This window comes from Halichoerus grypus, chromosome 2, assembly GCF_964656455.1.
Source record: "Halichoerus grypus chromosome 2, mHalGry1.hap1.1, whole genome shotgun sequence".
In the NCBI taxonomy this organism is placed as follows: domain Eukaryota; kingdom Metazoa; phylum Chordata; class Mammalia; order Carnivora; family Phocidae; genus Halichoerus; species Halichoerus grypus.
The window spans coordinates 11,485,385-11,510,715 of record NC_135713.1 but is presented as its reverse complement, the minus strand read 5'-3'; the positions used below and the strand labels follow the sequence as shown (position 1 = coordinate 11,510,715).

The 25,331-nt window shown below is 45.8% G+C and overlaps 1 protein-coding gene across 13 annotated transcripts in view; it reads right to left on the bottom strand.

Moving 5' to 3' along the window:
- Positions 1–25,331, bottom strand: part of TRIO (trio Rho guanine nucleotide exchange factor) — a 340,046-nt gene that overhangs the window by 75,859 nt on the left and 238,856 nt on the right. For 10 of the 13 annotated variants that reach the window (XM_078066575.1, XM_078066572.1, XM_078066571.1 and 7 more), the window contains exons 28-34: positions 24,423–24,515; positions 21,897–22,008; positions 19,777–19,967; positions 17,682–17,783; positions 12,843–12,985; positions 12,156–12,255; positions 245–488 (exon numbers count right to left, since the gene is read on the bottom strand). In XM_078066575.1, the coding sequence (XP_077922701.1) occupies positions 245–488; positions 12,156–12,255; positions 12,843–12,985; positions 17,682–17,783; positions 19,777–19,967; positions 21,897–22,008; positions 24,423–24,515 (985 nt within the window). Of the gene's footprint in view, positions 1–244; positions 489–4,680; positions 5,517–10,994; positions 11,312–12,155; positions 12,256–12,842; positions 12,986–17,681; positions 17,784–19,776; positions 19,968–21,896; positions 22,009–24,422; positions 24,516–25,331 lie in introns of those variants that run through there. The other 3 variants (XR_013445488.1, XM_078066577.1, XM_078066576.1) reach the window with 3 other exon arrangements.

Genomic DNA, 25,331 nt, shown 5'->3' with positions numbered 1-25,331 from the left:
GCCAAAAAGAACAGCCCCCTTTTCATTCTCCAAACGGATATGATTTTGGGAAATGAGGCAATCATCATTTCTGAGCAACATGTGAAATCCTTGTTTCCACTCCAGTTCTTGATGGGATTAGAAAGGCCCAGAGCCACGGTGATAACGGCCTGAGGCACACGGGACAAGGCTGCAAAGAAACAGGGCCAGAAGCACCAGGGTCATTCCCAGTGGGCACTAACCAGCCGTGCCTCAGGATTCCTACCTTTGTGGTTGAAGATGCCCTCCATTTCCATGCTACTTCTCGAGTGGGCGATGCACAGAGAGCCGCAGGGAACCAGGCCTTCTGCAGCGGGGGACCGGTCGGTGGTCCGCACCAGACACCAGTCAGGCTTGTCGTGGGGCCGCTCCAAAACCTCCACGGTCTGGCCACGGCGGATGGTCAGCTCTGTGCTGTTGCAGGCGGTGAAGTCGTGGATCACCACTGTCAGCTCGCAGCCACCAGAGAGCTGGGGAGGGAGAGGGACACGTCAGCGAGGCCCAGTCACTGCACCTGCGGCAGGGGAGGCCGACCTGGGCCAGCAATGTCCTGCCACCGCCTGAGTCAGGGCTCTCCGGTTTCACTAGCCCCTCATTTCCCTTCGGAATTATGTGGGCAGTTATGGACCTTTTGGGGTTTTAATATATGGTTATGATTTTTGAGGGTTTCACGGTCAGAATCTGATATAATTTTTCATAGGAGCGTCCATATCATTTTGTGCCTGAGATATTATTGCTCAAAATGTGCTATAATAATCATTTTTAAACACAGGGCAAACTAGTAAAACCTGTTTGTAGGCTACTTGGGGGATCCCTGCACCACAGGGTGATAACATTACAGTTTTATTCAAAATTTCACTTCCGACTTGGCGTTGGAGCAACCTGTGCTATTATTGTGAGGGCTCTCGGGCACCACCTGGGTCCAACACGGAGCAGCCACACAGCAGGGAGACCGAAGAGACCACGAGATCCCCACATATGGGCAGAGCATGCCTTATTCTCTCTGCAAAACCCTGCAAGAGCACCTCCCCAGGTGTCCCTCCAGGACACCTCTTAGTGGGCGCTCCCCGCCAATCCCCTCCAGGCCCCTGCCCACGCTGTGCTTCAGCATGCCAGCCCATATGCTCTATGGACGCTGGCTTCTTCCCCATACGCTGTGTTTCTGGCCTGAAGCTCCTTTCCCTTCTTCTCTCCTCTCACTAAGCTCACTCCCATTTTCTGTCCATTAAAACTCTACTAATGCTTAGGCCCTTCGAAGCGAATCCACGAACTCCAGAAAGATACATCCACGCCATGATCTCTGCTTATAAAACAGGTGTGTGGCCTTCTCGTGGCCACTTGCTTACTGTGGCCTGTACCCCATATGTCTGCCCCTCAGACTGTTCACACCATGGGGACAGCTCATATACACTCACACTAACATCGGCCCTCCACGAGAATGTTATGAACCAGCTCCCCGTCTTTGGATTGTCCCCTCCGGCTCTTCAATCCAGGTAGCCCCGGTGGCTCCAGCTCTGTGCCCCGATATGGCTCTGTAACCACACATTCTATGCTGAGGACTCCCCAAGCAGACATCCCAGATGACAGCTAGACACTGTTTCCCTCACCATTGTGGACATTTCCCTCCAAAGCACTCAGCCCAGGACATGACTCATTACCCACCTCCCCAATTTGTTTATCTTCCAGTGGTGCCTTTTGGATAATGATATCACAATGAAGTCACCCAAGTTAAAAACTCTTACTCTCCAAATGCCACCAAATAGACCTAAGGCAGGCCCTCGGATTACTTCCTTCCTCTGCCCCACCATGCCACATGTCCTGTGGATCTTACGGTGGCCTCCCGGCGGCCTCCCTACCACACTCCATGGAGGCTCACCTTCCAAGCCAGGGGAGCACTGCTGGCAGTTGCCTTTGTGAAATGTGAAGCCTCCCATTCGAGCACCTCAGGCCTCAACTGCCGAGCATGGGATTCAAAGCTCCCACAGCCAGGTCCCAGCCCGCCCTGCCAGGCATGTTCGCTGGCTTCTCCTCACGTGACCCACAGCCTGGAGTGCATCTTCTCTGAGGTGCATCCTGCCTGCACTGTGTGCATGAGGTCCTGTCTGCTCAGAGCCCCCTCGTCCCTGCTTTGTCTATTTTAAGCTCCGCCCACCCATCAAAGCTCTCTGAGAAGTTGCTCCTGCATCTACCTTAGCACTGAGTGTTTAAATAAATTGTCACAATTCTGAAATGAGCCATGTCTTGGGTTATGTATGTGTGTGCCCTCAGCACCAGCAAACAGGCTTGTTGTTTTTCTGTGAACTTTCCATGCCTGGTCCGTGAGGGGAGAGATGGGGCCCATCCTGGTCACCGCTGAGCCCCAGTGCCCAGAGCGGCAGGTACGGAGTCCGTACGAGGCAGCGTTGATAGGCTGAACGCCCAGCTCGCCCAGTGCTTTGCATCCAGCAGCAGTCCAACATTTGCGGAAGTGAAAAAGGCCAAATAGGCTTGCTCTAAAAATGAAGGCACTGCATTTGAAAAACCGAAATAGAACGTGACTTCAGGAGCTAGCTCTGCCTATGTTCAATATGCCACATGCCCGGGCTTATGTCCCCCTGCATGGCAGGAGAGCAGGCGGGCTGGGCTGTGGCCCGTGGGTGGAAGGGCCGGCCAGGCCCCATGCTGGGAAGCAGCCTCGTTCCAGAGGCCTCGCAGCTCCCCCGCGCTCGCAGAAACCTGGGAATCCGTGCCTCCCGCACAGGCTCACGGCCCCCTGTCATGCCCCATGCTATTCATTATCCTCCTGTTCTAACAGCCTCTCTTTGGAGAGAAAGTTTAGATATTTACAATAAGAAACACATGTCCAGAAGACAACCACAGAAAGCAAAACACAACAAAACTCTTCCATAATAAAGCACAGATATCAACAAGATGAACTGTCTTTGCTAGGCCACAAAGGAAATTTCTCACAAATGTTTAATCCCCTTCTAAATGGTATAAATTCCTCTGTGGGAAACCCATGCTAAATCTTACACGTGTCTCTGTGAACAATCGAAGATGCTAACGTTAAAAAGCTAAAGGTAGAGGCCCAGGCTGGAGAATTTTCCTTGTGAAACCCCACATTATGGAAGTGGTTAATCCCTGTAACAAAAAGGAGGAATGTTTCCTGTCCCAGGGAAGGTGTGACCAGTGAAGGAGCCGCAGTATGGAGTCCAGCGTGCTGAGGCCCCGCAGGGTCCATACTTCCTACGGCCCCCTTCAGGCCCCCTTCAGCTCTCCCACGGCCACCAGTGACCTGCCTGTGCATGTGGGTGCGCAGCGCGTCGCCCCCTTCCCGGAGCCCCAAGCCACCAGCCCCTCACACCGCCTGGACGTTTCTCCACCCCCCGCCCTGGGAAGCACAACTTCAAGACACATTATCTCATCACCAGCCCTTTGCTGGCTTCATTCTTGAGCGTTTTATTAATTTCTCAGACTGCTGAAAGCCACGTGGTGCATTCTGCGGGTGGGGGAAGGGTGGGAAGGAGAGAAAGGGGCTGCCCAAGAAGAAGCGGAGCGTTAAGCTCGACTTTATTTCTGGCACTGATGCCTTAGCCCCTTACAGAGTAATCAAAAACTATTGGAAACATCTGTGGACTTGACCGAGCATAAGAAATAAAAATCAAGGCTGTTCTGACAAAGAATCTCATACTGAGTTAAAATTCTTTTTCAAAGACTTTAGAGAACTTACTAACAGAATCTAGTACAAGAATCTGTTCTCAAACAGTGCTAAAATTATCGTTACAAAACATCGTATCTGTTTGGCTTTACCATGAGAATCTCCTTCACAAATCTAAGGATGTTTTCTAAGGCACAGAAGTCCTGCGGATTTCTGTCTCAATGTTCACATCTGAATATTTTAAACTTACTACAAAACCTGCCTTTAAAACCAGTTTGCTAACTTAAAAAAAAAAAAACTTTGAAAAATAAAGGACTTAAAGTAACTATTTTGAGGAAGCAATGCAAATCATTACTGCCTTTTAGGAACTGAATTCCTAAGGAGAAAAAGTTCAGATAACAGATGCCATGAAGTGTGACCGAGATTGTATCTGTTTTCAATGCTACTTCCATCACCAGTGACCCAATTTCATTACTGTGCTGAGTTACCATTCCACTGATCTAGTTTACAACTCACTTCTCCCTTCCAAGCGTACCTTGAGAACGTTTTCACACAGGACCTTGTTCACTTCTGTGGGTTTTATGGACTTCTATCAGGGGCTCCTTACCACATGCACATAGTTTAGGATTGCAATTGATGAAAATCTCAGTTTCCATGACTCACGTTAACTCTTGTGAAATTCACATCAGAAGACAGTCCTCCCCCCACCCCCAATCTTTCTGCTTTTCTCCTTTAAAAAACAACTGTGATGACTAAAAACCATGGCCGTGAACGGGCCTTAGCGCACAGACCATGGAAACCAGCCATGAAATACCTCCTGCAGGACCAGACCACCTTGTGTCCCTCGAAGAGGGCTCCCAGGGGAACTCCAATGATCCAATGACTCAATCAGCGGAATCAAACCAGGGTCCCTCTGCCTGAATTCTCTCCAGAAAGACTGAATGTGAACAAGCTGTGGGCTTTCACCCAAAAGAATGAAATACTCATCTCCCATCATTGGCATGCTGAATCTTCACCACACAGAACAGAATTTTACTTTTTATGTTTTCTGGAGAAACCACATTATATTGTTGCTTTGCCTGAACCCAGTTAATGGCAGTGACTAAACTGTTTTAGTCCCCACGGCTGGGGAATTCTCAGCCCACCGCTTCTCAGAGCATCCCCTCCCTGGTGCATGACAACGAGGCAGTTTGATGTTGCAAGAACACAGTTTGACGGCAAACAGCTGACGGCACTCCCAGGCGAGCTGTGGGGCAGGTTCTGCTGGAAGAAGAGCAGGCTCTTCACAACGGCCATGGTGGACGATGCAGCCCCTGCTGCAAATGATTCTACTTCAAGAACCGAAGATCAACTGCAGGTGGGTGTCTGGCCAATTTTCTGAGAGCAATTCAAAAGGAAAGCGGCATTGTGGTCTAATAAAAGCCATTTTCCCCCAAAGAACAAAGTATATCAACTCTGTGAACAGTCCCATCCTACAGCCCAGTACGGTTCAGTCATTCAGAAACCTCACAAAAGAGTCTTGCGGTTTTGTGGAGGTTTCACACAGAGCGGACCAAAGACTGGTTGCTTGGTTCAGGGGATTAGAGAGTACAGCTCCATTACCGGCAATGCTTCCAAGAGGGAGGCCACCTCTGGCAGCCAGAGAGCTCCCCAAGGAAATGCATCCCACCCCAGGCTCTCACCCACCCAGGCTTCTCACTGCGCAACTTCATGGAGGCTTGGGCCGCAGAGCCCACGCTCACCCCGACCCCGACGCCAAGTCCATGGGAGAAGCCTTCACCAAAATCTGCTGCTGAGTTTCAGGGAGGACCACTGTCATGGGCTCTCACACATCGAGGGTACAGAAAGAAATCTGTGAGAACTGAACAAATGGTTAATAGGGTAAATTTTACACGGTTTTTACTATACACACACGCAAAGAAATCTTTGAGAGAATTTTTCTTTTTTTCCCAAAAGCAGCAGCTTACCATACCCAACATTTTATCCAGAAAAGAAATACTGAGTGTGGTATTCAGGGACGTTAATTCTTCACTCTTTACTGACGTGATCACGCACTGATATGAAAATAATCACGCACGTTTCCTGATATGAAAATAATTCTTGGAACCAAGGCCTCCTTGACTGTGTGATTGATATACATGAGGTGGAATGGAAAATTAGATGTAAAAAAACCCAATTTAAAAGCCACAACTAAAAAGGCAAATTTAAATGTAAAAAGTCAGGCTAACTGGAGACAGGACAGCGATTATGTATCAGGCTTCAAGGCTTCACAGACACTGACCTGTGCCAACATCTCATTTCCCCTCGCTCACATACTAGAACGAGAAATGCTAGCACCTGCTGAACAGGCATGGGGGCGGGGGGGGGGGGGAATGAACAAGCATAGGGGGTTCATGCCGAAAAAGGCGCAAGAGCTGGAAAGTAGACAGCTGACCACCACCATTACCTTAAGTCATCTGGCCTTGGAAAACAGGAAGCTTTGTAAGACACTTTAACCCACAGAAACCTGTTTGCTGAGTTTTCTGAGTGAGCAAGACCATCCTTCATCCAGAAAAGTTAACGTGAGATGACTCTTTGTCTTTGATGGAGGGACACCAATGCAAAGAGCTAAGGAATGACAGCCAGTTAGCCAGCTGACTGGGCTTCTCGCCAGAAGGAAGAACAACTAGAATAAACCTCCAGCCTCAAGTCCAAATCAAAACTATGTCATGACCTTCAATAGTACTGTACTGATCAGTACTGTAAAATTTACATTAAAAGCACTTTTCAGTGTACCACTATTTTAATAAACACTCTTGTTACATTTCTACCCAAATTTTGTATTTAAAAAAAAAAAATCTGTCTTTTCTTAGAACTGAGGCTTTCTGGGGCGCCTGGGTGGGTCAGTCGGTTAAGCATCTGACTCTTGATCTCAGCTCAGGGTCTTGATCTCAGGGTCCTGAGTTCAGGCCCCACACTGGGCTCCATGCCGGGCATGGAGCCTACTGAAAAAAAACGGAAAAGAAAAAGAACTGAGGCTCTCTAGCGTGGGCAATTCTGTTTTTCTGATTAACTAAAATTATCAAAGACTACACTCCACTTTGTGGTTTTATGAAAGCACTTAAAAAACTTGTCAAAAATTACAAAAACCCACAGCCACTAAGGAAAATTAAAAACAAAGATTAGCAAAAGGAAGAAACAAACACCAGGTGTGCTCCATCACCCAGGCTGCTGGTGGGGGCAGGGGCCTTGTCTCCCTGTTCATTCCTGTGCTGAAGCACCTGTCCTGGGCTGGACCACAGTGGGTGATCGACAAAGATGGGTGACATCTGTGAATAGCATGCAGTCCTTTTATATGCCTGTGTCCACAATGCAGCTAATTCTGTAGGGTTAAAGATGAGTGTGTGTTGGGGGGGTGGGAAATGTTTTGAGCAGGAATCCCCCCTCTTCTTCATTGACCCCCCCACTCAGTATGGGGTAGTTTACTGTCGAGCCCCCACAATGCTTACGTCCAGGCACTAACACTGAGCAATTTATTCTTAGGGCAGCTTCTAGCTCCTAACAAACACAGCTCCAAATCCACTGCAGTCAAGAGCGGGCAAATACGAGGACAGAGAGACCGACACAGAGAGTGACTGGCAACAGCTAGCAGTGAATATCAACAGTCCAGGAATGAGGGAGAAGGCAGCACTTCTAATGATGAAGACATAGCAATAGCTAATATTCATTAAGTGCTCAGTACATGCTAGGCACTGTTCTCAGCACATTACACATTTTCAATATTCACAGCCCCATGAGCTGAGTAGTTAAGTATTGTCCCCAGTTACAGATGAAGAGACTGAGGCACAGACAGGTGAGCTAACTGCCCAAGGCTGCTAAGGAGCAGAGCCCAGAGGTCTGGCTGGCGAGCACTTCCTTGTTCCTAAGCATCTGCTATGTGATGCAACCACACTGTCACACTCTGAGCAAGTCTGGGGAGACTAAAACTCTGTCCTGGAGAAAGGCTTCCGAATTAAAGCACTCGCTGTCATGCCCACAGAGGGGCACACCTACATGAGGTCCTAGGAGACTGAAAGCTCTGGCAAGGCCAACAGCTTGAGCTCCTCCTAAGAGCCAAGGCACCCTCTTGCTTCCAGCACTTTTGGCCAGCAGGAGAGCTCGGAAGGCAAGCTGCGGAGCTCAGAACCAGGGTTCACGTGGCTCCTGGCAGGGCTGCTCTGTGCCAGGTGCGCAAGGGGGGGCTGGAAGGAAGCAGGTGGTATTTCCTAAGTAGGCTCAACGCAGGTTTCCGCTCTCAAAAACGTGAATTTGGCCCCATTTTAAAATGTGTACACTACAATTTACATAAATCCAAGTTCCTGTCGTTAGAATGTCACTTCATAGAGAAAGTTGGTTGACTTTTTAAACTACATAAAATCTCCTATCCCCAATATAGTGCTATATAGACTTCATTAAGAGTAACTGAAACCACTTCCTCTTTTAAATATGTGGATTCATATATTCACATTTTAAGCTTAGGGCAGTTCATGCCAAGTATCAGTCTCAGTTGAACTTCTCATTCAGTAAAAATAAGAACTGCTTTACCTTCGATGTAAAAGAAAGCTCACACTGGCCCCCGAAGGCTTGGGTCAGCTTGCCCACAGGCCCCCTCATCTTGCTTTGGCGATTCATCTTAACCCCAAGATGCTTTGTTCTAGAGTAGCCTATATTTGATTCCTGTATTTTCTATTTTCTTTATAAGTTTTTGTTATGTAAAATGAACCACAGACTAATAAGGCAAACAGAAGGGAAAAGGTTAAAAATGCTTCTTTAATACACTAAAATATTTAGCTCCATATCCAGCGCTAATGTGAAATAATAAGGTCTAGACTCTAGCAGGTAATTAAATCCACATTTTGTTCCTGGCTTTAGCTTTCCGCTGCTGGGTGGCCCTGCGAGGGTCATCCGACCTCCCTCATCTCCTCGGTGTCCTGAAGGCTGGCTCAGCATTCTCCTCCCTACCTCAGGGAGACAAGCTCAGGACAAATGAGATAAGAATCTGGCAACAATTTGATTTCTTTGGAATCCAAATTATATTTTCATAAGATCATTTTATCAGCGTTAAGTACCATGAATATGGGCAAGAATCACTGCTAAACTTACTTTTGGAACAAGGAGATGGCATATTTTAAACCTGATGTTTTCAAAGAAAGAAATGTGCTCATGAGGCATGTGGTTTGTATCTGTAACATGCCTACTCAGCTCTGCGAACAGTGCTCCCTGGAAAGAGGGCGTCTCCAGGAGCCCCTCCTCAACAGACTCTTCCAGAAACATCCTGTGTGCCTCATCGAGAATTACTACAGCACTGGGCAGATAACTTTTCCTTACGAATTCTCCAAGAGGCCGAGTCAAAAACATCCCCCCACCCAGTTTCTGAAATGAAACCAAAGTCCTTGATAACAACTAACTCATAACCAGGCATCATATATTAAGTCCAACAGGCAGAATATGGTTAAGTAATTTCCCTCGCCAGATCTATCTGCCTGTGTCATCAGAGGCTGCTTAAACCTGAAATATGCGGGGTGGAAAGAACCCTGAGACAAGAAAAGTTACTGCCATCAGAGAGAAGGGGGTTTTCTGGCTAAGCCTAGTTCAGTCAAACAGTGCGTTTTACAAGCTGACTTGAAAAAGGATGCAGTTGCCTAATTTTCAAAATGTATTTTCCTGACTCATCTACAACCCTGAAATATCTACTAGAAGTATAAAACGGGGAGAAAGAAACAGGAGAACCCTCCGGAAGCAGAGAACACAGACATACTGGCATTCATGTGGTAGCAAACACATCCTTTCTCTCACATAAGGCCAAATGGGAATGTCCTCTTCAAATCATCATGAAATACCACATGCTATTTATTCTCATCCTAAATACAGACCCCAAGAACTGAAGAAGGTTAACTAGCTGCAGTTCTATGGTCTTAGGAAGACAGTTCATCCCTTTTTGGTACTTTTGAGCTTATCAAGCACCTATGATCTCAGTGAGGGATCTCTAAGGAAATACATGCCAGGTCCACTTAAAAAACGAGTTCTGGAGTGTCATTACTTCCAGATGGCTAGGAATCACGGGAACGTCAGGCTGGGAGCTGCCGGCGAGAGAGCCTCTCTGTACAGCGCGGGTGGAGGGGCCGTATCTGCAGAAGTGGTCCTCAGGGAGTTCTGAGCTACACACTGACGTTTAGAGATCATGCACTAGATGAGGGAAGCAGAAAATGGTGAATTACCTCCACAGGTAGAAGATTCAATAGATAGTTCTTTAAAAAGCCTAACACCCCAGTAGACTCCCAGGGTAAGATGGTTAATTCCTGCAAACCTATACTTTTCTGGTAGTGATTCATTCCTCCTCTCTCACTGGGGACAAACAGAATTTGCTATCATACTAGCTTTAGAATAATGCCTCATTTTTCTATAGGACTCGTGCAGGCCTGAGTCCAAGTTCACATAAGCCTATCATATTACAACAGATCCGAAGCACAACTAGTTACACTCTTCCTAACTCCAGGATAGAGCCTTATTTCTGTGAACTGCAGTCAGCCACACCTCAGGGGATGAGGGCTCGGACAGAGTACGAGTGCAGAAATATTCCACAGGCCAGAAAGCACAGCACGCAGCGGACCAACTCCATGTGAGTGGGAACAGGAGTCAGAGCCCCTTACCAGACACAGGGGGCATTTCCAAACCACCACTGACACCCACCCATTTACACCCATTTACCCATTTACAAAAAACAGTCACCTTTCTTTTTGGACCAACCTCCAGGAAAGTCTTAACATACGTTTCAAAAAGCAAAACATACGTTTCAAAAGGCAAAACCTTTTACATGTATTTATCTGTTTGGCAATTTCATTCGAATACCTTATTTCTAGAAAGTAAACTTTAAAACTCATTTCTAGAGTAAGCCCAGACCAGATCCATGAAGAGTGTATCCGGAAGAACGTGCACTTGTTAGCCTGATGGGCCGATCGATGGTCAGAGTGGGGATGCTCATCGGCGAGTCTGTGAGGGGTGAAGGAAGGTGGCCGCTCCCCTCAACCTGAGCTACTGTTATTTCCTTCAGGTGGGAGTCTTGCGTAAACGGACTGCTTAGAGAACTCAGGCACCTCGATTTTTTTTAAAGAAAATAATCAGAATTACTCTAATGAAATGTTTCCAAGTTCAAACTTTATTTTCTTAACTAAATGGCTATGGGGCGGGGCTGCAGGGAACACTGCTACCGCACCCCAGCTGCCTGGCATCTCATCTCTCTTCCTCCTCATTACTACCACTGGCAAGACATGTTTGCCACTGGGCTCTGAACAAAATAAAACGAGACACTGTTTTTCTTCTCCATCCTATTACTCTGACCATTCTAAGTTCTAGGACTCACAATTTAGTAAACTCAAAAAAATTGAATAGAAAAAACCAAATGACTCAAACCAGGAGGATTCTGAGAAAGAAATCGTTGTAGGGGAGCAATACTTTTAAACGCACTTACTTCTCTCTTGGAAACTGCATTACACGCCATGAATCCTCTGCAAAATCGAGTGAGAAAAAGCCCCCCATCTGGGCCACTGGGACTTGCCATCGGAAACAGTCCCTGATACTGGACCCTCTCCTAGGTCAGCAGTCGCTTCCAAAGGACGGTGAAGTCAGGACACTTCCTGGCTACAAACGAGGGGCTGTGCAAACACCAGGCAAAGAACAGACTCCCGCGTCCCCCCATCAGGACGAATGTCTCACATAAGAAAGTACAGCTTGCATCACACAGTGGGAAACGCAGGAATTCTGAACTGGTGGCACATTAAGTAAAACCCCTATTTACTATCAAATAACCTTTTGGAGAATTTGGTCTAGCAGTTTAGAAACAGGACACGTGCTCACCTCAGCGGGAACAGAAGACTTATTTAGCTGACGTGAACATCCCCCCACTGGCTTTTACAGATGACTCTGGTGGTCTGTGCCTCACCTTAGCCTGGATTCCACATTCTCCCATCGATTTCTTTTGTTGGTTTTGGGATTCCATCAGGACAGATCATGAGATACTCTACCCCTCGGCTGTTTTCTGATAGCGTTTCCTGCGTCCTGCCGCACCTGTGTTCTGAGGCGGAGCCGCAGGGCCCACCTGAGGATGCCGGCGCCCCTACCGAATCACAGCAGCTCCACTTTTCTCATCGGGGCTCCGTGAAGCATTTAACCTAAAATAACTGGTTCTTCTGCTTCATGTAAAATTACAAAGCTTAAACACCTGCCCTAGAACACCCTGATAGAAAACCCTGTAATGACACTGGGAAGGGCAGGCAATTTTTCCTGAATCCTCAAACTTTACCCCCGGCACCCCCAACTTTTTGTCCTTGCTCTGCTTCTGGCACCACTCAGCACATAGCGACTGTTTGGAAATGTTGGTGACAAACTGTCATTTATAGATAGAAACAGGCTGCTTCTTATCGGATCCAAGACTAGCTATTACCACCCCCCCACCCCGCCAAAGAAAGTGCTGGTTACAGCTCACCTTATCACTGTCCAGTGTGTTCTGAGACGTCCGTGAGGCGATGGAAATTGTGTCTGGCTGGCTGCTCCCGTCGCCCTGGCTATCCAGGTCCTCTCCATCCCTGAAGAAGCAAACAAACTGTTCATTCCTGACACTGCCGGATTTCTCAAGACGAGTGGAGAGCCCCTGTCGGCCGCTGGAGGCCGATTTGTTCAAAGAGGCGCAAATCCGTCTGCGTGACGCTGCCACCAGCATGGCGTGAGCGGGGACAGGAGGCCACTCTTGGCTACGCGGTGGCTGCCTGTTGCGTGCCGGGCGGTGTGTCCAATGTGTGTCCTCCGTGTACGCGCACAGTGGGAAGACACAGTTGTGGTAATTTCCAGCTCAGAAATGAGAAACATGAACGTCTAAGATATGATACAGCTTGTCCCGGTCCCACGCACGACCTATATATGCGTCCAGACTCACACTTGCAATGAGAAAGGGCAACAGAAAGGGATGTGCATACTTCATTTACTTAAAGCCGAAGGAGGTTCCCGTCTTGACAAAGCAATTTCACTGCTAAGAATGATGTTATATATAAACTGTATTAAAAAAATAGTCCTCAAAATATTTAAGAAAAATGATCTTTGAAAAACAGTAAGTTAACAGTGCCTTGTTCCCTCCCTACTAAATAAACAAACCTCCTCCCAAATCCCCAGCACTTACCTCCTTCCCTTCTGCCTCGTGGCCGGCGCCGTTTTGGGGATGTGAATGGGCTCCTTCAGGGCTCCCTTCAGGTGAATAGTCCTTTCCTGTATTACTTCACGGATGTGCTTTATCCAGTCCTGCTTGTTTTCTATACTGGAAGCCTTAACGAGGCGTGAGAGTCAGTCAGGATACAGAAGCTGCCCCTTCCAGAACCCGCACTAACCATACTCAGGTCTCCCACATTCCTTGTTTCCCATTTTCAAAATAACTTTACAGCAACCACATCCCATGTTTAATTTGCCATTTTGAATATTTTTCAGTCAAAACCATTTTTATTTTATAGCATATATGTTACTCCAGATCTCTGAATATTTTAATAATCAATCATTCCCCAGCCCCCAAACCTTTTAAGCAGCTCTGAGTAAATATGACAGTGCAGCCAATCCCAAGCCCAAGTGTCTCTGAAGCTATTCCGGCAAAGACTAGTGGTCAGCGGTTCCCAGCCACCTGCGCTTGTGCCCACATCTTGCTGCCTCATCCACTGCACTCTGGAAACTACACATGCGGATGCCACCGTGCCCCCACCTGCCCCTGTGTTCACTCCCACAGCACTCTATGGAGTCAGGGCCCCCTTATCCTTGCGTCAGAAATGTGCCCGAGGTCACCCGGCTGGCACGGGAAGCAGCTGGAATTCTTAGGCTGGCACTGGACGGACACCATCCACGTGGAAGACAGAGCCCGTCCTCCCAAGCTCTGCTTTCCCCTACCTCTGGTTATACCAGTAGCATAAACCAGTTAACCTACTGCCAATTACAGACAGTGGGTTTACCTCAACTTCATTACAACTTTCGAGAAATATTTTCTGAAAATGATACATAGTAGATATTTAATAAGCATTTGTTGAATGAACACATAAGGCAGCACTCTTTCCAGATTTTTTCCCTTTCACTTGGCCTCAGAGGAGGTTTCTTTTTTCTTTTTGCATGTTCTAGGCCTTAGTAACAGTTTTTAATTTCCTTGTGGAAAACATCAACCTCCTATGACATAAGCATAATTCCCTGTAAATGACTGAAACAGTCGTCAGAGGGATTATAGCTGAGATCCTGACGGAGAGGGAGCGTTTTCTCATGGTGCACCTTGTCTTCCAAAACAGAAAGTCAAGGCCCATGTTGGGAAAGGAAATTAAAATTGAGAATCTTTTTTCCTATGTAAAATGTTTTAACTGGAGGATATGTCTTTAAAGTCACTTAGGGCTAGGAACAGGGAACTAAATGAAGGATAAAAGGAGCCTCTTGTCCCCAAACCTGAGACCGGGACAGGAGTAACCCAAGTTCTTCTGGGGCCAGAGGCAGGGATCAGGGACTAGGGGAGTCCGCGCAGGAAACAGAGGTGTCTCACGATGCAAAACTTTGAAAACTGCAGATCTATTGGCATTTAAATGCCTGATACAAACATTCAGGTTAAACCAAGAGAAGCATCTGAGAAAGAACATTTGGCAGAGTTTAGAGACAACTGAGGGAAACTGTTACTATGGTTCAGAATAAATGCAATTCTCATGATTTAATAGAGTGACGTGATCATTGCATTTATGGAGAGGAATTCTCCTGACCTTAAGGAAATTGAACAAGGAAAACAGGTGCCAATTTTTCAGAAATAGTAAGAGAAACGTAAGCTACCTAAATACTGAATAAAAGGTCCCACTTGTCTAAGAGATGGGAATAGTTTGTTTCGGACTCTTGGTACTCTCCGTCTGTTTAAGGAAGGATTTAGAAATCAGGTTCTCCCTTCCAGAGGACAACATAAAAAAGACCACAGCTTTGTTTTATAACTACCAGGCCATCAGTATCATTGTCATTACCACCAGTACCTCATCCTCTGCCATCATCAGCTCCACCAGCACCGCTTTCTCCCCCACCACCATCATCTCCATCTCAACCACCTCCACCTCCATCTCAGCCACCTCCACCATCACCTCAACCACCTCCATCATCAACTCAACCACCTCCACCACCACCTCCACCACCTCCACCATCACCTGAAGCACCTCCACCATCATCTCAACCACCACCACCACCACCTCCACCACCTCCACCATCACCTGAAGCACCTCCACCATCATCTCAACCACCACCACCTCCATCTCAACCACCCTCATCATGATCTCAACCACCTCCACCACCACCTCAACCACCTCCACCACCACCTCAACTACCTCCACCATCACCTGAAGCACCTCCACCATCATATCAACCACCACCACCTCCATCTCAACCACCACCACCTCCATCTCAACCACCCTGATCATCATCTAAACCACCTCCACCTCCATCCCAACCACCTCCATCATCATCTCAACCACCTCCATCATCATCTCCATCCCAACCACCTCCACCATCACCTCCACCACCTCCACCATCACCTCCACCACCTCCACCATCACCTCAACCACATCATCATCATCTCAACCACCTCCACCTCCATCTCCATTTCAACCACCTCCACCTCAACCACCTCTACCTCCATCTCAACCACCTCCACCTCAACCACCTCCACCTCAACCACCTCCATCATCATCTCAACCACCTCCACACCTCCATCTCAACCACCTCCACCATCACTTCTACCACCTCCATTTCAACCACCTCCACCATCACCTCAACCACCTCCATCATCACCTCAACCACCTCCATCATCATCTCAACCACCTCCACCTCCATCCCAACCACCTCCACCATCATCTCAACCACCTCCACCTCCATCTCAACCACCTCCACCTCAACCACTTCCACCTCCATCTCAACCACTTCCATCATCATCTCAACCACCTCCACACCTCCATCTCAACCACCTCCACCATCACCTCAACCACCTCCATTTCAACCATCTCCACCATCAACTCAACCACCTCCATCATCTCAACCACCTCCACCACCACCTCAACCACCTGCATCATCATCTCAACCACCTCCACTTCCATCCCAACCACCTTCCCCCCACCACTAACATCTCCATCTCAACCACCTCTACCACCACCTCCACCATCATCACCTCCACCAGCAGCACTCTCTCCTCCACCACCACCTCTACCATCATCCCCACCATCATCTCCATCACCACCACCTCAGTCATCGCCTCCACCATCATCTCCATCTTAGCTCCACGTCCACCCCCAGCTCCATTTCTATCACTCCCACCAGCTCCATCATCACCTCCACCTCCACCACCACCACCACCTCTACCACCATCTCCATCTCCATTTCCTCCTCCACTACCCCCATCACCACCACCACCTCCTCCATCTCCATCTCCACCACCACAAAGCAATTGCTAAAATGAATGAGGACATCATTTTCTTTAGTTTCTCCTTGGAAGGCAGAGAAATACTACCTGAAATTCCCCTAGAAAGCTTTTATCTGAAAAAGCCTGTAAGAAGTCTTATTCTTCAACTGCATCATGAGTATATTATTATGTCCTAAATGAAAGTCATCCAAATCTGGCTAAAATATCTGGCACTATTTCTTAGATGCATCCTTTGACATGTCACTGTAGCTAATCTGGATAAATACTTACTATGAGTTGGAAGTTTTATGGTTTTGAGTATACTTTAAAATTTTATGGCTTAGGAAAGTTCAGTTATCTAATATTTAGCTATCAGTGCAATTTATATTTTATAGGGCTTTATGCCAATACTAACAAGAACACACTGGTTGGTAATCATATATTCATTGCAAAACAATCCATCATTTCCATGGGAATAAAGATCTTAGAAACACAATGGCTTTCACTAAAGTACAAATTCTTTAAGAGCGAGGTACCGATGAGGAACTCATAGTTGCTGGAAATACTGGTGAGAGATTAAAAGGAATGTACGAAACAGAATCACTGGCATGCAAGTTCATACACCAGAGTCCCATTAAGCTTTTGGCTCATCTCCCAATATTCTACAAATGTTCAGCGACATCTTCCACAAAACATCCTGAAATCATTTATGGCCTTTCCAGGCAGCTAAAAAAGACAGTTCCATCTGTATCTTCTCAAACACAGAAGGAGGGAGTACACAAGACACCCTGAGAGCCCTGCGTCTTTCCTAGGAGAGGCTGGTATAATGAAAGCAGAGTTCAAATCAAATATTCAAACATATATTTATTCCTCCCCCACCTCAATACATACATATTATATATATATATTATATATATAAAATATATATATGTGTATATATACACACACACACACATACATACACATATGTATACCCGAAAAGCACCCTTAGTGTTTTTGAACACTTGAAATCCTAACATTATCAACCCCTATAACTGATCATTATCTCCCTTTTTTCTCTGCCCCCTAACCAGAAAGCCAAAGAGCCTGGGACCCTATGAAGACTCTTGGCACGTTCAGCCCTAAAACGGCCCAAGGCCTTCACAAGTTCATCAGGTGCCTATTTGCCATTGGAAACTAGGTGAAGTGTGTGGTGAGAGCTGCTGATCCACATCTCCTTCCTCCTGTACCTCAACTTCCTGCATCTCTGATGGAATCGACTAATTCTTTTTCAGACGGCAAGAATGGGAGAAGTTTAAAGAGATTTCTCTCCATTTGACCTTTATAGTAGACAAGCAAAAGTTTACCTGAAGGCATTTTACCACTAGAGTACCAAACTGAATTTATTCTACCGTTCTTTTTGTGGTAATCACCAATCCCAAGAGAACACAAAAAGAACAAATAAAATAATATTAAAACCAATATGTTTCTTTTTTCTTTTTTTAAACCAATATGTTTCAACAACAGGAAAAAAAAAAAGCATACACAGCCACGATAAACTTGTCCCACAGCACATTCCCAAGCTTCAAATGAACGTACCTTAAGGACAATTTTATTATCTGAGGTTGGTGTCCTCCCCACCCACAGTGCAAATTTGCAAGGATCTCCTTCAACGTGTTCTGTGACACCCAACTCTGAGGTCTGGATAAAAAGGTAATTACATAATTAGATGACAGTAAGATTCCAGCAAGATACAGAACAAAGACCAAGAAAACAGTTTTTGGTGACTTGTGGTCATGCCAGGTTATAACAACATAGTTTGTTTACATTAATGGGTAATCCTCAGATCTTATTTCAGTAAAAATGAGAAAATTTTGTTCTTAGGCCACCATGATTGATTGTATCCCTTTTACTTCCTCTATGTACCTCTACTGGAGATCCTGATGAGGGTCAACCAGATCCAGAGGAAGGAAACCAAAATATCTAAAAATCCTGTTATCTGGAAAATCAAGAGTTGACCATTTTCAACTCATAAACAACAAAATGAATCTTAGTTGCAAAGGAGCTGCCACCATGCATTTTCAGCATGAATGAAGTAGCTTCGCAGAAGGCACATAATGTCTTCACAGTTCAGTTTTTTTCTGATTTGTTCACCAGAGCATTAAATTTCAGTATTTCACCAATAATTTTAAGGGCTAAGACAAAATTTCTCTCTGTGACATGTGCAGTTGTAATGGGAGCACGTGGAAGAGCATAGGTGAAGGTCGACATCTTCAGTCCCTCCACCACAGTCAAGTTCACCCCTAGTGTGTTCTCCCCCCTCCAGCAAAGGAAGTGATTCATAATCGTGGCCTCTGAGGGAACCTTAACTTTTAAAAGATAAATTAAATGAAGATGTATCAGCTTCTAAAACAGACTAGCTTGGTCTCTGAGGATAGATTAAAGCCAGCTAGTGAAATTACTAGCCAGCAATGCTCCATTTTTTCTTTCCAGTTACAATATGATCTAAAATGATGTAAGGTGGGCCGTGAGCCAAAAGACAATCTCAAACAGGATATAAGCCAAAGAAAATGGTATGAAAATCATTAGTTTGAACTTGCAAATTCCAGATTATTATTAAAGATGATTTCTACATTGGTAGTATTTTATTACTTTGGGAACTTGATTAATATATGGATACCATAAAAATACATAATGTAGATGTTGTCCAAATTCCAAATATCTACCAATATTTATAAGCAATCCATCATATCTTGTGTAAAGAAAAAACCAAATTCCATTACATTTTCTGTTCTTTCTCTGTTGGTGATTTTTAATTAGTTTTCCCAATCCTCCCCCTCCTGTCCCTGCCCAGAGGTTCTGTGTTGACAGCCCCTGAGATACTCCCACAAGGGGAACACAGAAATACAGCAGACCCTGAGGAGGACACCTGCCTGAGACTTCTCTGAGAGTCAACATGTGGTTTTATAAAGAGACTCCTTGGACTTGCTTCTTGGGGGAAAAAAGGCATCAGGCATGTTCTTTTGCCAGAAAGTATACTCACAAGTTAAAAAAGAATTCAAATGCAACATAGTATCCACCCAGCGCTCAAGGTTAGTGAGTGCTCAGTACAGATGGGGGACTGTGGATCTTTAAAACTATTTTTGTTTGTATATATTTTCTCTAATAACCGTATTTTGTTATTGTAAAGAACCACAAATTTACTTATTTATTTTCTACACATCTATCTCTATTGAAAGAAAAATTCACACCTCATCATTAAGAGCCCACAGCGAGCCACCCTGGAAGGCTGCTTAACGTATATTCCAATGTTGGTGAAAGAAAAATTAATTAGAATGATACGAAAACTTAATCGTAGTCTCATATAATCAATTTATTTGTAAAGTTGGTTAGGGCACACAAGAGATAAATTTAAATTCACTTGAAAAGTGTTTCCCCATCCTCAGAGTCTATGGAATTTAGAAAAAGCAGGTTTTCTAAGTCTAGAGAAGCTAAAACCCATGGGCTCCCTCTAGTGGACTCGAGACCGCCAGAGATATTTACTGTGGAGGATGAAAACCTTTTTGATTCCAGAGCTCCACATTTTAGGACAGTTTGGGAGGTTACACTGAAAGCAATAGTAATTCTTTTCTACCTGCAAGAAGACTGCAAGTGTGTTACCTTTAAATTTACAATTCTGAACGTCTATACTTACAAACAATTTGCTTTTATAAAGGTACTTGCTTCTGCCACTGGAATCTTTCACTTCTTTACTAAATACTAAGGACATTTCAAAAAGGAAGAGATGCCGTTCTCGACCCTTTCGAATTAAGGTTTTTGGGTCCCACACTTGGAAGGATTCCTGCAGGATGAGTTCTCCCTGAGACTCAATATTTTCATCAAACCCTACAACATAAAAACAAGGAGGCACAATCAGTTTGAAAGAAAATAAAACATGATGCACAGGACAACACTGTGACGATTTAAACATTTGTTCATTGCCCATCAATTAAATCTCAGATTAGAGTTTTCTGTCTAGGCCCCTCTCCAGTTCCCCTGCACTGATCCCATCTGACAAAGGAGAATTCTTCCTAAAACGTGACTTTGCACATATTTTCCCTTGTTCAAAAAAAAGAAAAAAAAATGCAAAAAGCAGCTATTCCTCATGGCTTTAAACTTTCATCTCCTTAGGGTGGCACTCACAGCATTTGAGATTTGATGGAATCCCTACTTCTCCTCAGCCTGCACTCACGGCATTCCGTCACACAGACCTCCTCCCCCGTCCAGACTGGTGCATGGACCTCCCCCCAGGCCACTGCCTACTCCCAGCCTGCGTCCTGCCTCTTCAGCCCAGAACACCCCTCCTGGACGTTCCACTGCAGTCCTGGCCTTTCCTCAAGTGTCTGGTCTGGCCTTCCTTGGTGAGGTCTCCTGTCTTTGCAAAATTCTTCATGTGAACCAGTCAGACTCTGGCCATGAGGTGGCTTTCACTCTGTTCGACTCTTCCTGGAAGTGGCCCACGGCACGGATTTCCAGCGACCAGGGCTTCACAAAGCGGTGGGATATCTGGGGCAAGGTCTGCTGGTTCTCTCTTGACTACCTCTCTCCTCCTCTTCTCCAGACAGAAACTGCCTCTGTGGCCACCCAAGCTCAGGCCATATGGAGGAGTCTTGTGTTCAACTCCTAGTTCCTGCCCTTCCCCATGCTCTTTCCCCACTGTCTTCCTGCTAGACGGAATGCTACCATGGTCTTGACATATCCTGAACCTAGCCAAGCAGACAACATTTAAGCAGTGGAGACAAAGTACAGAGAACAGAGCCTGAGTCCTTGATGATGCCATGAAGGGCTGTCACACCAGCTCAGGGCCTCACATCAGAGAAAGAAAAAGCTATCTCACCTGGCCTCTGATTTTTGGGTCTCTACTGCAAACAGCATCACCTCTGCCCCAACCATTTATACTGCTCAATACTACTGATGATACAGAGGCTAGAAAAAGCGTTTGGGGCAGGATTACTTCTTGTACATAATTGTGTACCCTGATAATAAGAGTTAAGCTCTGTAACACAGGAAGAGCCTTTTTAAACAGAAGCATCCATGGAAATTTCATTTGCAAGAGAAATTTTTAATTTCGTTTCTCTGACTCTCTATCACATTACATACCACCATGTTACACACCACCATGTTCAAGGCTCTTGCAAGTGATACAATGGACACAGATACGGGGAAACAACAAGCTTTTTAAAGGATTTTATAATCACAGGGGACTCATCTTGCCTTCCCTGTATCCATCCATCTACCACGGACACCAGATTGCCTAAAGCAAGTGACACGGGTGTTACCGGGGTTCTGAGTGTGGACAGTCTGTTCTCCAGTTAATGGACAAGGGCATGCTCTTAATGAGGTTGAAGCACTTTGTGATCCTTAGGGGAAGCAATGAAACCAGTTCTTTTAAAAAAGAAGGTACTTGGGGTGCTTGGGTGGTGCAGTTGGTTAAGCATCTGACTCTTGATTTCGGCTCAGGTCGTGATCTTGGGGCCATAAGATCGAAACCCGCATCAGGCTCCACACTCTGAGGGGAATATGTTGGAGGATTCTCTCTCTCCCTCTCCCTTCACCCCTCCTCCGCCTCGTGCCTGCACGTTCACTCTCTTCCTCTCTAAAATAAATAAGTAAGTCTTAAAAAAAAAGAGAGAAGATATTCATATCTGAACTCTTAACTCCTAACAAAACATAGAGGCACGAGGCCAAGAGTTTCAGGGCATGGGAAATCTACCTATAAACAGTGCCAGCACAAAGTGGACAGATGTTTGTTAGGGGACACAAAGAGCCCGTTACCTTCCAGCATGCTGAGGTGCATGGCGTCGTTGGCTCGCTTTGGCACACTGAGCATCACCTCGAGGCCATCTTTTATCTCCCCTTTTCCTTCCTCACAGCAAGTGAGTAGCTCCTGTAAGAGACCAATACCATGAACCAACCAAAGACCAAAAGCTCTGCCAACAAGATCTTTGCAGAAAAGAAGTCTATGAAGAATCCGTGATTTTCAAGGTAACAACAGACTGTGGTCAACTGGGCACCTATTCTCATAGAAAATGAATTACTGCCTCTTTATCCAATGGATGGAAGCATTTGTCCTGCTCAAATCAGGATGCTTCTTCAGATCAGAGAAAACCAGACGCAGTCACAGTTTAAGATGGAATCAGTACACACATTAACTGCCGAGCCTCAAAAATGACAAATAAAAAGACTTAATTAGCACAGCAAAGCATAATCAGCTACTGGTTTTATTTGAAGGTCATGACAGCGTGCAGCTAGCACCCCCGTGTGATTGTGAACTCTCTGGTCTGTCGGTGCCATGCCCCCACCTAACCTGAAACCCCCAGGTCAGGAGCAGAAGCAGCACCGCTGCACCAGAATGCACAGTTAAATGCTGTGCCTTTGTGCGCAGGATGGTTCCCAAAGCGCGAATGATCTAATCACACCTCATATCTACTCGGAGGAACATCTGCTATTAAATGAAGGATAACGAGGACAATAAATGCACGTTCTGGCAGGGTCCAAGGTATTTTCTTACCAGTGTATGAATGGTTATATTCAGCCAGGAATAGTAACCACAGCCTTCTGTGTCCTGGCAGTCCCTAAGAGGGACAGGGCACTGCAGTCAGCTCTGGTCTCATACTGGACAGTTTTAGAGCAACTTGGCACCGGACAAGCACTTTCACTCATGACCAGATGGTTTTTACCTATTATTCTAAGCAGCTTCGCAAAAAAGTGCTTAAAAATGCTATGTACAAGAAACTAACCTCACTGGCAGAAAACCTTCCTCGCTGGGGATCTCAACAGAGCTTATTACTATTCTGCTGAAAAACCCCTGGGCAGAATAACGTGAGGTTTATAAATTAAAGCCCCACTTTAATGGTGATTAACTAGATCTGAGGTCACTGAGAAAGAGATCTTTAGTGGAAACACATGCTGAAGACAAAATTCTTAAATCTTGAGGACACCAAGAGGTACACTGCCTTTGCAGAAGTAAAAAGCAGAGGGCTAATGTGAACATAAACAACTTAACCTCCTGACTTCTATCTCACGTTCACCGTAAGCTCGTATTCCTGCAGTGAGGGCCATAAAAGCACTTAATAGGATTTTGATACAAAAGTGCAGGAGAGCTTTCCCAACAGCAATGTCCCACAATGGTATCACTTTAACAAAAGCATACGGCCACTTCTGTCTCTAGAGTTTTCTCATTAACAGAAAGATAAAGAAGAGTTTCAGGATTTCGTAACTCCATCTCTGAACTTCTTTTCTATCTGAGAATCACATCATCACCTCCTACTGCTGTGCTTAGGCAGCATTGGGGACAGGGTCAGATTCACAAAATACTGTTCCCAGGATGAGTGGGCAGTTGGTTCATTCTGATGCTTAATAACATCCTCCAGCCAAGGAAACGGCCAGGTAAACATCATTAGGTAGAGACTGTAGATTATTATTCTTGTAGTCAAGAAAATGTGCATTGATTTATATGATGCATTCTGTGACAACAATCACAAATTCTAAGTTTCCTTTACCATTCTACTGTTAAGTCCCTAGATTATTAGAAATGTGGGGTTTTTTTTGAGGTGTAACTGACACACACCATTATGTTAGTTTCAAGAGTATGACATAAGGATTAGCTATTCATATATATTGCAAAATGATCACAGTAAGTCTAGTTAACACTTGCCAGCATACCTAGTTACAGGATGACTTTAACTGTAACCACATTCATAACCAAGAGGAAGTGGAGGTCAGTTTGACTCAAATACGTGGGATGTGTGTGAACAACATGTTCCATAAATATGCGTGTGACCCGTAACTAGATGTCACAGGGAGGACGCTGCCTGAGGGTGAGTTACCTGAGCCCCCACCCCACCTGGGTTTGGAGCGGAGCCCAGATACCAGGGCTCCAGTGATGACTGTGGGCACAACCCTCACCCTCCCAGGCTCACGTCCAGACCTGCAGACCAGCACTAGCAGGTGAACTTAACACACGCAGAGCACAGAGTACAGTGCCCGGCCCGCGGTCAGCAAGCCGTCCTGAGATACAGGTACTAAGTGATCCAGGCCTGACAATCTCTCTCTCCTTTCTCAGTGTATGTTAGGGACCAGGGTCAGCCAGCAAAATTCAGATGCATAATCAAGGAATCGTCTCTCATCTACCTGCTGCACTGAGAAACTGATGAGGGTAACAAATGGCAATGAATTAAAAAAAATTAACTGGCTAGGTGTTATTTCAAAAATTCAGGGTACTTTACATAAACAGAGAGAAAAATGTCAAAATAATAATGCACAGTTCACAAATTTTGCAGGCAGATGCTTGATACATACTTTTAAAAGAAGTTGATACTTTGTTATTCGCTGAACTGGCTTAATAAGGTAAGAAGAGATGGAATTGGCTAATCCATGCCGCTGCTGTATTTCCTGAATTAAGAAAAAAATATATATACTGATAAACATTACTGGGTAAAATTAGATAGCATGAACTAAAACTTTACATTTTTTACCTCCAAAATGAATACACACATATCACTCTTGTTCTAAGAAATAAAAGTAGAAATCACTATTTATTCTTTTAATATGCTGAACATAAGAATAAGTTAATCACTTTGAACCAGAAGACAGCAGTGTTCAGTCTGGATTCCTGGCTTTCATGTGCAGACATCAAACGGGTGAAAGCCCACGACTCCCCGCTACCGGGCCCGCACTGGCCTGGCAAACCCCCCCCCCCCCACCGCCTCCGCCCCGGGGCCAGCCCTGGCGCCACTCAGCCACGGGACACTGAGCCATGGACTGGACGCGCCCTCTCTCCCATGGCAGCTCTGCAGCTTTGGCCACGGGCGCCCCGGAGCCACAGACCACATCCCTTCCGCTGAGCCTGACTCTCCCTAACAGGGGCTCCTCCTTCCTCATGAACACATTCACACGCCACTCAGGTATTCTTCCATCCGCTCTCACGATTCAACCATCTTCTAGCCCAGACTTTTCACACCAACCAACTGTACTTGTGCTATCTTGGCTCCTAACACTCTTCTCAGAAAATTTTCAAAAAACAAAAAAAGGGTTGGGGCGCCTGGGTGGCTCAGTCGTTGGGCGTCTGCCTTCGGCTCAGGTCATGATCCCGGGGTCCTGGGATCGAGTCCTGCATCAGACTCCTTGCTCAGCAGGGAGCCTGCTTCTCCCTCTGCCCCTCCCCCCTGCTTATGCTCTCTCTCTCTCGAATAAATAAATGAAATCTTA